Source organism: Aptenodytes patagonicus, chromosome 3 (assembly GCF_965638725.1).
Source record: "Aptenodytes patagonicus chromosome 3, bAptPat1.pri.cur, whole genome shotgun sequence".
Lineage (NCBI taxonomy): Eukaryota > Metazoa > Chordata > Aves > Sphenisciformes > Spheniscidae > Aptenodytes > Aptenodytes patagonicus.
Genome location: NC_134951.1, coordinates 93852210 through 93864685, shown reverse-complemented (window position 1 = coordinate 93864685; position 12476 = coordinate 93852210). Strand labels below are relative to the sequence as shown.

Below are 12476 nucleotides of genomic sequence, written 5' to 3'. Positions count from 1 at the left end.
CGCTTACTGCAGTGCTAAAGCAGCTTGGCAATGAATGCTACATCACACTTCTTGCAAGAGCTGATACCTTTCTAAGTCCCATTTTCTGTTTTCTAGTCCTACATTTTTCAGGCTCGATCCTCAGAGGTATACAGCAATAATAATTTAATTGGCCATAATGAGACATCAGTATCAGAATTACATCTACTTAGCATATTTCATTAAGCATTTAAATGAAAGCACAAGTTCAATGAAACCAACTTGCAGCTCATCAAGGTTAGGACAAGTAGGTTTGTCCTCAAGACCATTAACTTTCGAAGTACATGAGTATGTAAGCATCCTCTGTATAAGTGACATTCAGAATCTGCCTTTTTCCAGTTACTTGGGAAACGAAGCCATCTGCTAAATCAGAGCAACCTGACAAGTTCAAGAAGTTCTCACTGAAAAATGCACAAATTTAATTGAAGTCCATTTTGTGGAGCAATGCAGAAAGTTACTAAATTTAAAGATTCCAGTTACTCATCTCGACAATGGCAATTATCAAATTAACTTTTATATCTCTTCGTAAACATACAAAGATACCTATTTGCCTTTAAGACGGGAATACTTAATTTTATAATATTTCACTTTAAAAAGCACTAGAGTTTTATGTTCCATTTCATTAACAAATAACACGTTTGAAACAGCTCTTCTGTAAGAAATATACATCTAGTTCCTCCATTATCACAAAAGGCAGTGAGAATCATGAGCTCATCAGTATGGCCCAACGCAACCAATACGATTTGCATGAGTCTGTTGCGCCAAGTAACTACCAATGTCCAGATTCCTGAATTTAAACTAGTAACCCTTCTACCTCCCCAGATTCAAGGACCCCTCTGCCTCCTCCCCATGTAAGCTGTCTGGGAGAAACCAGCCAACGAGTTCTACCAACAAGCTGCTACTGCACAGCTATTTCTGCGTCCATCTTTTCATACACCAGTAATGACAATGAAAGAAAAAACACAAGGAAACTCCCTAATCATGCCACCAAGTCTCAACTAAGGCGCTCTTTCTTCCTAAACAATTTAAATTCTTTCCAGTGGTTATAATGTGCTAGTACATGGCTCACTATCACCAAAAAGCAGCCCAAACAGTCCTTATTAAAAAAACCTAAGGAAAATTACGAACAAACCCCAAATCAAGAGCATTCAAATAGAAAATTCTCATGTTAAGTGGCGGTAGTCACTCAGTGGTTCCCCTGTTTGATTTGACTTACCCATTTTTATTTATTTTATATTGATCTCTTACTAGTTCTAGAGCACCCTCCAATTCTTGTAAGGATTAGTAGGATTTGGTGAACAAAGGGTATGCACTGAGCTTATCCATGACCCACAGAATTTTATAATCCACACTCATACCCCACCTCAGCCTTCTCTCCAAACTGGGAGATGTTTATTATTACATTATTAGATTAATCATAGAACAGCTGAGGCTGGACAGGACCTCTGGAGGTCATCGGGTCCTACCCTCTTCCCAAGCCAGGCCACGTAGATCTGGTTGCCCAGGACCATGTCTAGATAGCTTTTGAATATCTCCAAGGATGGAGACTCCACCACCTCTCTGGGCAACCTAGGCCAGTGCTCGGTCACCCTCATGGTGAAAAAGTGTTTCTTGATGTTCAGAGGGAACCTCCTGTGTTTCAGTTTGTGCCCACTGCCTCTGGTCCTGCCATTGTGCACCACTGAAAAGAGCCTGGCTCCATCTTTACACCTTCCCTTCAGGTATTTATATGCAGTGATGAGATCCCCCTGAGCCTTCTCTTCTCCAGGCTGAACAGCCCCAGCTTTCCTCACAAGAGATGAAGAGAGATAAGATATGAAAGATATTTGAAGAAGGGAAAAAAGTTCCTCCTTTTTTTCCCCTGATTTAAATGGATTTCTCAGACTGGGAAAAAAGTATTGAGCCAAGCTTCCAGAGAAGCTGAAAATTTTGTAAGATTACAAAACAGTCTATAATCGGATTCTTCATGACTTAAAAAGATGTCCCCCAGATTAGCTGTACTACCGTCCTAAAAAATAAGACTGCAAACATTTGCCACTGAAATACTAGTTTTGTTTTCACATCTTGCTTTGATTCCAATAATTGCAAAGTGTACTTTTCATGAACAGGTTTATTATAAGCTGTTATTATATATTTTGTAAGCTAAAAAAATTTAAAATCCTGTCTAAAAAAATTATTTTTGTCTATCCTAGAAACTTTAAGCTTTAAATATGTAGTTTGACAAATATATGTCTTCAAGAACTCATAAACATGTTGCAATTTCCTATCAGTGAAGATGCATCCAATCAACCTTTGCTTACAAGTCTTCAGGAACTTTCTCATGCACTGAATTTGTATACAGTAGCATCTGGGAGTTACTAATTTTTCTATGAGAATGTATCAGAAACCATACCATGGTTGCAGACCCTGACATAGCTGCAGTAATGTGCAACCTCCTTTGTAGACTACAAAACCAAAGGTCTCTGATCATGAAACTGTTAATACCTAGGTGAAAATAACTTTATAGTAGAATATGTTAACACAAGTATATTAAGTTTCACCTTTACATATTATGCTGGATTTTGAAAGAATAGAATGTACAGTTCAGGCGCAAGATCTAAATAGCTAGCTATGCATCTAAAGATCCAGGATCAAGGTAGTATTTGCATCTCTGATGCAACACAGTGGCTCAGCACAGGAAAGACTTCGTATTTTTCCAGAAGTCACAGCTTTCTGAGGGTCCAGTACAAGAGTACACAGTCTGCTTCTACAGCCGCTAAAAGCATCACATAACACCCTTTCCTTTCCGTTCAGATGCATTTCAACTGGTCCCTCATAAATAATGCAACGCAACATGACTACATCTGATAATGGTAGTTACACTTGCTACTCTGGGAGAAGGAGAAAGAAAGTGTGAAAGCATCTCTCCATGACAACGCATCATCCTCTTTACATTTCTTCACACTTAAGAACGTATTAAATACGACCAGAACAGATGGCGTTCCCAGACTTTCAATGCAGTTGTATCACTTGTCTGAATCACTTCCTTAACTACCCTATCACAGGTATTTCCCAACATGGACCCTTGCATTTGCTGATTTTTTTTTTTCCCCTCCATTTTTCCATCATTGTCAACTTACAAGCCATTTCTCCAGCTCCAATAGAAACGTATGTCTAATTCTTCCCCACTCATTTTCTCCAGTCCTTTCCCAATCTCATCTCTTAAGTCCTCTCAATATCAGCTTCAAACAAAGCATCCAATAAAACAACACGTACTATTTCTGTAAGCAACAGAGAACAAAAAAAATCATTAACTTTGTTTCTCTCAATTATGTATAAAAACTTGATTTTGGTGACCCTTGTCCTTAGTGCAAGACAAAATTCCAGACCTGATTTTCAATGCCAAAGCCGTACCAGGGTGGAGCACAAGCTACTTCCCTGTGCATCATTACACACTACCTACTAAATTTTGCTACTGATCTCAGACTTTCCATCAAGCCCTGACCGCACAGAACTCTCCAAAGAAATAAGCCAAACAATAACATTCTCTTTACAATTGTGTTTAAACCAAGGTTTGGTACCAGGAAAAAACCCTCCATTTCAGTAAGAGTAATTTTCAGGCCATGCAGGGGTGCTGGAAAAGGTGAGTGAATGAAAGGTCTGCCAGGAAGACTGCTAGAAGAATGAAAAATGAGCAGTTTTTTTTCAACAGAGGTTCTCTCTAGCATGACAGACATTTCCCAATGCTTCCCCAAGGATGTCAGAAACTAAAAGATGACAATCTGCACCTCATCATATTAAAAAAAAAGTTATCAATACTGGTACAACAAACATCTGTTGGATAACTGCCAAAGTAAACTATTTACCTTTCTTTATTCAGAAGTGGCAGCTAGAGTTCCTATCACAACTTCAGCAAAATACCTTTTAGATTAGATTTTAACTCCATCTTTAAATAAACAAACATGATTTTAAAAACATCATTGCTCATACTGTTTTAGATTCTTAGCAAAAGAGGCACATATACTCCCACAAATCTTGTTTCAGGTTATTTTTATTTTTACTTTTAACACATTATGCAGCTCCATTTGAGACCATTCATTCAAACTATCTTTATTAAAAAACCTTATTTTTGAGAATACTTTTTAAGAACTGTAACTCCCAGCTTAAAACTAAATTCAGTGCTCATTCAGTAAATTCACCACACATGAACAGCCAGTTATACACAGCTCGTAGGAACAAAGTAGGTTGCTTATGGCACCAGACCACTGCTATCTCACCTCTGAGCTTAGCAACTGCAGCAAAACAAAAGGGACACGACATACTTGTTCTCAGTAGGTACCACAACTGTGGCGAGATGCTTGGTGGAGCAATGAGTAAGAACATTTAAGACAAATTAATCTGGAGGTTAATAGACAGGTATGACTAAGCTACTAAATTTCTTCACTATTCATTTTAACTGAATGCCAACGCCCTTAATCATTGTATTCCTAAAGTAAAGGGGGTAGAAGAGGAAGCGGATCTCAAAATGAAAGATTTTATTTTTATTCTAGCATTTAGTGTTAAGGAAACACTTCCTATTTTACTTTCAGCAACACTGTTGCCAATCACAGTATTTGAACATATGCAGTTCTCAGCAGAAGGCTCCAAACTCAAATGCCACTGTAAACTGGAGAGCAGTGTCATCTTATTTAAGGAACAGAAATAAACACAATTTATGCTTTAATTGCGCAAACACTTTATATCGGCATAAGGCAGCACTGCTATCATAGGAAACAGTCCTCGCAGCTTCTGGCAATTTGTTTCCACCGGAAAGCCCTTGCTGGTGCAAAACCTCTATGGAAGCTGGTTAAGCAGACACGGAGGTGCAAGAGCAACACTCTAGTAGCACCACTCACAGAACTAAAGTTTTTAGGTCTGTGGCAAAGTATGGAAAACAGTTTTCTCTGTTTGACATGTAAACTCCATAGACATGCTGACACTATTCAGTAAAACTAGCGACATCAGCTCCGTAAGAAACTCTGCATGAACACTTATCGACCAGGCCTTATACTGTCCCTTGTCCCATTTTTTTCAGCAACACGGCATTAAAAACAGAGGAAACATGAAATGGAGCACTGCTAGTTCAGTTCCTCTCCAACTCTTCTTTCCTACAATTCTTCATGATACCAAGTCAAACTCTGAAGATACAAGGTTTATTACCAGACTTACAATGGGCTGAATAAATATTCTTGCCACGTAAGGAGCACTATCTGACTTTACTTCATGATGACTATTTCAGCAAATCCACATAGATAATTCACATAGTGTTCACACACATACATAAAACCAGTTATATGCTACTACATATACAGTAGTACATGTATATACACATAGAGAATAAATGGCATAAAACAGTGCAGGAGAGGCAGGATGGACTAGATTACCTCCAGAGTCATCTAGTCTTCCAACCTAAATTGTTCTATAATTCTATAAGCCTATGAATATATAATCCTACTAAAACAAGATATTCCATTGCCTGTTCTTAAACAAATAAATTTATTTAAAACCACAGACAGTGGTGAACATGACAGAACAGTTCAGATGGAAAAAACCAGCAAGGTTCACGCTGACTTGCAAATTTAAAAATAAAATCCCCAAACTTTCTACAAGAAAGGAAACATTAAAAAGATTTCATTATTTGTTTAGTCTATAATTTTCTTCGTATATCAGACACAAATTATGTTGTCTATATAAGTACAGTTTACACTTTTTGAAAACAAGGTTCCTCTGAAAACTGAAAAAAGTTCAGATTTGCAAAGATTTGCCATTAAGAAAAAAAAAGGCCTTCTATGCTAAGTAATTTGTAGTCTACTGAGATTTGTCAACATTCACCTGCTCCTTTCCCTGTTTTCCAGTCTCGTGTTCGCTTGTTTTTCCCTTTGTGATCTTCCCACTATGTCAAACGGCACACGAAAGAAACATCTAGACCAAAGTTATAAAAGTCAACTGGGACAGCCGCTGAAGTCTAACCTGACAAAAGTGAGGCTAATGTAGTGACTAATAATTCCATATTAATAGCACTCCCTTTTTTTCCCCTAAAGCCAAGGCACTGCAACAAGTAGGGGCCCCACTTACTCTGTAGTTTAGCCATTACATCTTTCATCACCTATCGCTGCGCGGATGCACAAGAGTACCCACCTACACTCCTCATCCTCTTAGCCACTGCCGAAGAAACACACCTTCATCATCTCCCAAGGCGGGGGAGAACTCTCTGCTTTCCCTTAGCCTCTCAATTTCTAACCCCCATTGCAAAGCCCTACATTTCCCTTAAATTCCATTAGTCTCCTTCCCCAATCTCTTCAAAGCCTCTACACTCTTCTACCCTCCTAATATACATCTTCATTTTTCCAGTCCACATACCTTCACCTCTTAACTCCCTACAACAAAAAATAAACTTACTTCAGAAAACAACATACACACAGTTACATAAATCCACTAATGCAATAAGTAATCACATATTCAATTTGAAGATTCTGTAATACTAACAAGCTGAAAACAACCTTCAAGAAGTAACCTACAAAGGTAAGTTTGGACTGAGTTATTTGCAGACTACAAGATGGGAAAGCAATTAACAGTCAGGAGGACATGATCAGAGCTAACATTTATTTTGAGAAATAAAGAAATAATCCAAAGCCAGCATGATAAAATTCAGTAAAGGCATATTTTAAGTATATATAGGAAGAATTAAAATGTACAAATATAGTGGTTCAGTAGCAGTCACGCTACAGTAAGATCTTGGGATCACAGCATTTCACAAACTAAATACAACTCTTGCAAAAGAGTGAGCTCTTATTTAGAATTTTGCATGAAAGACAGAAAGTAATTATTCTACAGTATTTAGTGCTGATGAAGACTAACCCAAAATAGTACTCTGCTTTTGGACGCCATATTTTAAAGACATGTGGATAAACTTAAGAAAACTTAACAAGGAAGGAGTCCAAGGAAACTACGCCATAAGAAATTACAGCTAATTCTAGACAAAAGATGACTAAAATGGACAAAATGTTCCAGAGCAAAAATTATTATTAAGACTTTTTCACCAACTACTCAAGATAGAGAACAAACAGTTTGCTGAAATTTCCACTCAGGCAGATTTACACTGGATATGAGAAAAAATACAAAGAGAAGCACTAGAAGATATAAAGACTGTACAATCTTCTTCTGTGGAGGATTTAAGAAAATGTTAAACAAGTATGGAAAAGGTACAGCTTAAGCATACTTGAACCTGTTTGCATATAAGATTTTGGATTATACAATTTTTATATGCCTGCTTTCATCCCTCTATTTTTATTACTCATCTTTACCAAAGCCTGGATCAAAAGGAAGAAAGAATTACGTCTTCCACTTCACCAAGAATAATAAATCACAAGAAAGGGTGATTCGTGTTCTCATGAAATGGAAAAATGGGTAAATACTGAAAATGTTGTGAAGTCTTTCACTATGCTCCTCCAAAATCCTTTTGCTTTCCAGTTTTTAAGGGTCATCACTTTGTAAACTAGAGAAATCTTAAGACAGAAACCTTAATTCCCTGTCCATGCACAATATATTCCAACTATGAAAAACCTTTGTATAATCTAATCGGTATATAAAGTATGTCACTTTAACTGGTAGCATCTACAGAAACTCAATATTCTCACCAGGCTACTTTTCCCTTGTTGCTCAGTTTAAATTAACGTCTGAAGAAAAAAAGAAAGTAAAATTTATCATAATATTTCTTTTTTTCTTTTTTTTAATGGGTATTACCCATATATAATCATTTTAATTTTGAAGAAGAATCAGAAGAATTTAGAGGCTATATAGGTTTTATTAGACGCAATTATAGAGGTTATTGTGCTTGTCAGACAGTTCGAAAAAACTGAAAAATGGAAAAAAATTGTGTCCACTTTTACCTGGTTTACATTCATAGAGATCACAGCATTCCCCTGGCTTTCCTGATGCCTTAGAAACCAATATATTCAAATAGCCAGGTTGGCAAACCTTCCTCAAGCAGCCTGCAGGATTACACACACAACGGCTTGGGAGTGGACAGCATTCACCAGGAGGAGCGTAGCCTTCAATCAAGATGGAATCTTCTGGGCAGCGAGGAGAAAACTGGACTTCACAGCGGGCCTTGGAGCAATCAGGTTTCTCTTCTGAAAGGGAGAGAAAAAAACAGCATGCCATAAATGTCAGTAAAACACTGTACTGAAGCCGTAAAGATGAGCTCAGACAAAGCTCCCTTTCTTCTCCCTCCCCCCAAAACAATAAAAAGGAAACTGCTGCTGCTGAACTGATTAGCAAAAATTACAGAATGTGCTTAAAAAAAAACTTTGCAATTGCAAGATGGCAGGTGCGTTATGAAATATTTTACAAAAATTCTAATTTGTGCAATGTGCGTGACTGCTGAACCCAGACAGCCTCAAAAAACAGCTATGAAGCTACACATTTGGCCATGACATTAAGAAACAACTTGTCATATCATGCACAGCCCTGATGTTCACACCTACACCTTCAGTTTCCTAAGACTTTCCGTTATGAGCAATTGATTTTAATTGATTGCTTTATTAAACCTGAATGACCTGAACTGAGATGTCACATATTCAAAAAGCTGGTTAAAAGTTCAACAGCTAACATACTTGGAGAGTCCATACATTAGCAGAAGAGGATTTTTCCCACACACACTCCCAACGCTCACATTAAAAGTGTTGTTCCTATGTACTTCAATGGCTTGAACAGTAAAAGAGAAGAGGTTTGACTAGCACTAGCTACAGGCATTAGAGGTTGGAGGCACTGGCTGCAGAGACATAGCAATAAGAAAAGGAATACTGAGGAGCAGGGTCAACAAGCTGGTGGGAATGGTGACAAGCTAGGCAAACACTGAGATAAGACAAAGAGAGAATGAAGACGCAGAAGAAGGTTCTTAGACAACTAGGTAATACTTTCAAAACTTAGAAAAGAAGTCCAGATTCCCCATCCTCAAAAAAAATAATCTTAATTCTGGCAAAAATGTTGTGTCATGCCCTCCAACAACTAAGCCACACTGGGAAAAATCAGGTCACTCCCGTGACTGATTTACTCTGTAATGCAAACAGTGAGAAGCTTGCTCATATCCAAGAGGGTATCGCTTTGCTCAATATACCTGAGCACTGTTAAAACACAAGTGGATTCAAGACACTCAGGAGAGCAGTACGTTTTGGTCAACAGGACATGGTGACTTAAGTGTTCGGAGGCAATGCAGGGAGCCTTCCCAGGCCTGACCAGAAAAAACCCCCACAACAACAGAAAACCAAGACCTGAATTTATAAACTGTTTGTATCACTCCTTGGTTATTTGCAAGTTTGTAAACCAGATGGTTCTGCTACAAATGCCACTATTACTCCTACAAAATTAATCAACTACTTTGCTTGTTGTCATTAAAGTTAGACGCAGAATAGTAGAAACAAGTAAAAACACTAACTTTATTAATCTGATGTTTAAGCTACTGCCATTTTAAAAATTGATCTCTAGTGATAATTTCAATGGTTGAGTAAGACGTATCAAATATGAGCAACTCCAATAAAAAAAATCAAGAATATCTTCTCCAAGATTTTAATAACTCACTGTTTTTGGAGTTACTGAAGTTACTGGATATTGGTTTTGGTTTGTTTTGGTTTTTTTTTTTTTTTAAACTAAAAGCAACACAGCAAATGTATAATTCTGCTTCCAAACACACACTGAATGTCAATAACAGCAATTTTTTTTTTTCCAGAGGATCATTTTTACACTTAATTTTAGTATATTCTTTGGAATTCTAGGTCATATTGAAGAATCAAAGCAGTATTGCTTGTCTGTATGGTTGATTTGCTAACTGTGCTCTAGTTTCATTCAAACATAGAGGGATATAAAGCCTAGACATATAAGTGCTTAGAAAAATATTAATCTAGGTCTTAGCACTAGTAATTGCAAAAGGAAATAATGAATATAAACGTTTGCCTCAATTTTAGTTGGCAAGTATAGCAAAACAGAATAAAAAAATAAGTACATGAAGGAAATACGTGTAAAAGTACTTTATATTTTTTCTTACAAGCAGAGATTACTAACTTAAGTGTGATACTAGATAGTGTCATAACTCTTTTCTTACAGTTAAAAACCCCACTATTCCCATCTATCTTTAAAATAGCCTAGGCTAGATACGTACTTCGCCTAGAATTTTAAATAACATTTGTAAGACCAATTTTTTTTAAAACCTACCCTTATGTTTAGGTTCTTATCTGCTTTATTAAACACATTGTTCAGACTGGACATTACTGGTTACAGAGGTTCACTGCAGAAAGTTGTATAAATAATAGATAATATACTGGTTTCAGTATTTTATTGATATTCTTTAGTTTATGGATATAATAAAAGGCTCGACATTTTAGCTTTTAAAAATATTTTCATTTTCCACTGCATATTGTTCAGTCGTGCACAGACAAGACAGAGCAGCAGTGCCGTAGCAGCCCTTGAAGTTCATGCTCATGATAGACCCTTAAATTCACACTGTTCATTACTTGATCTGCCCTAGCATTATGCATCCAGCGATCTTCTGATTTCCGTGACTAACAGATAATTCCATCCTCACGCAGCCTCTCTTGTGAAAAGACTTCATATTATACATATTTTTAAAAAATTACCTACTATTTTTACTTGACTGCATTTACATACATGTATCTATATCAAGATAAGTGTTTCCTTAAGGACTGTTTGTATTTGACCAATTTAAGCCAACTTTCAGAAATGCAAGGTTTGTCAGAAACGCATGTCAAACTGTTGGGATTTAGACTATTCAGGACTCTAGATATATTTATTTTGAAGACCAATGCAAAGCCTACTGGTGGAGTTGTTACGATCACCTAGGGTTTCATAGTTATTATCTTTGATAGTCTTTTCCACATTAGAGTATTGTGCTCAATGTAGTTAACTGTAACAGAATACAATAGGAGTCTACTATGAAATAAAACCAGCATCGCTTTCAGAGGAAACAGTTTAAACACAAACCACCACCACCTTGCAAAGACATGTTTGTGTTTTGATACCAGGTTACATAACACCAGCAGATATTTAGAAATCAAACTTAAGTTTTTCTTTTTAATCCAGTGTCACTATTACTTTTGTACTTCATAGTCCTGAAAAATAAACAAACAGAAACCCCTCCCTGCTACTACTTGTGTAAATATTGTGCTTCCAAATTATAATCTCAAACTACGTACTTGGTAAAACACTCCCTTCCCAGTATGCAAATGCAACTGAGCAACAGGAAAGTCAAATATATTAACCCAAGCTGCATCAGCCAACAGACAATTGTCCTTCAGCTTCCCTAACTCCAGCCCACAGCAGAGTCAAGGGCAGGTAAAGAAACTTTCCATAGGCTACGTCACAATTTGGTTCTTGATTTAGATGTGGTTTTCCTTTTATGGAAAGGAGCAAGTGGCTGAAGCGATATGTGATTGACAGTAAAGTGTTTTCTTGTCGAGTCCCTACTTCGTACTTCTGAAAATAATCTTTATCTAAAACATGAAAATCCAGCTGCTCCTGGTGTAGCATTACTATATTTTAGTTAAAACTTTAATCAGCTAGCACCACACTAGCGTAACTGCGTCCTGAGCCCAGCACTCACTACAATATAAGAAGGTGGGAGTTCTGTTTTACTGCAGTTCAGCAAAAGCCGATGAGGGCTCCTCTTTTTGATAACAAGCCTGAATAAAAGACCTTACTTTTAAGCAACCATTAAGAAAAGTTTCAAGGTGGTTGTTATCTCAGCAAATGGCAAGCATACCCATCTTCTCTATTTACAGGGATAAAGGTTTGTATATGAGACATTTCTACAATTCATTGTACTAAACTTGCTTACTTTTTCATTACTTGATTGAAGAAGGCATCAAAATTGAATTTATTCTCAAAATAAACTACAAACATTAATACAGCCATAAATGTCACTGCTTCAGCAGGATTCCTGATTTAATTCCATTACATGCAGCTATTTAAGATTTCATCAAACAAGAGGAATCATTTAAAAGCTCTTTTTTCCTTTATTAACAAACACTTCCAGCCTTTACAAAAGGAATACATAAGAAAACATGTCAGAGCAGAATAATTGAAAATACAACAACAGACTATCTCAAACGACAGAAAGGTAGGACTATGGCAAGCTGCATTCCACAGAAAACAGCTGTGAAATCACTCACCAGTGATATTTTTGCTACTTTACCTCTTTTATACACCACATGGGGACTATTTCAAAGCAGCTTCTCAATAGACCAAGGTAGATTCACAATAACCTATTGCTTTCTCTGTCAAATACACACATACACTATGAAGTACTGACCTGTCTCCCAGATGTTTTAAGTTACTGTCTATTACACAAATCAGGATCTTCCTAACCAACATCTTCAAAGTCAAACAAGGTATCAGGATTTAACCTCCACTTTATTGTCTTAATTATG

The 12476-nt window shown here is 36.9% G+C and overlaps 1 protein-coding gene across 2 annotated transcripts in view; it reads right to left on the bottom strand.

Moving 5' to 3' along the window:
• The window catches only part of CRIM1 (cysteine rich transmembrane BMP regulator 1), a 201098-nt gene that overhangs the window by 102000 nt on the left and 86622 nt on the right, over positions 1 to 12476 (bottom strand). For both annotated transcript variants that reach the window (XM_076334241.1, XM_076334242.1), the window contains one exon: positions 7926 to 8168. In XM_076334241.1, the coding sequence (XP_076190356.1) occupies positions 7926 to 8168 (243 nt within the window). The remainder of the gene's footprint in view (positions 1 to 7925; positions 8169 to 12476) is intronic.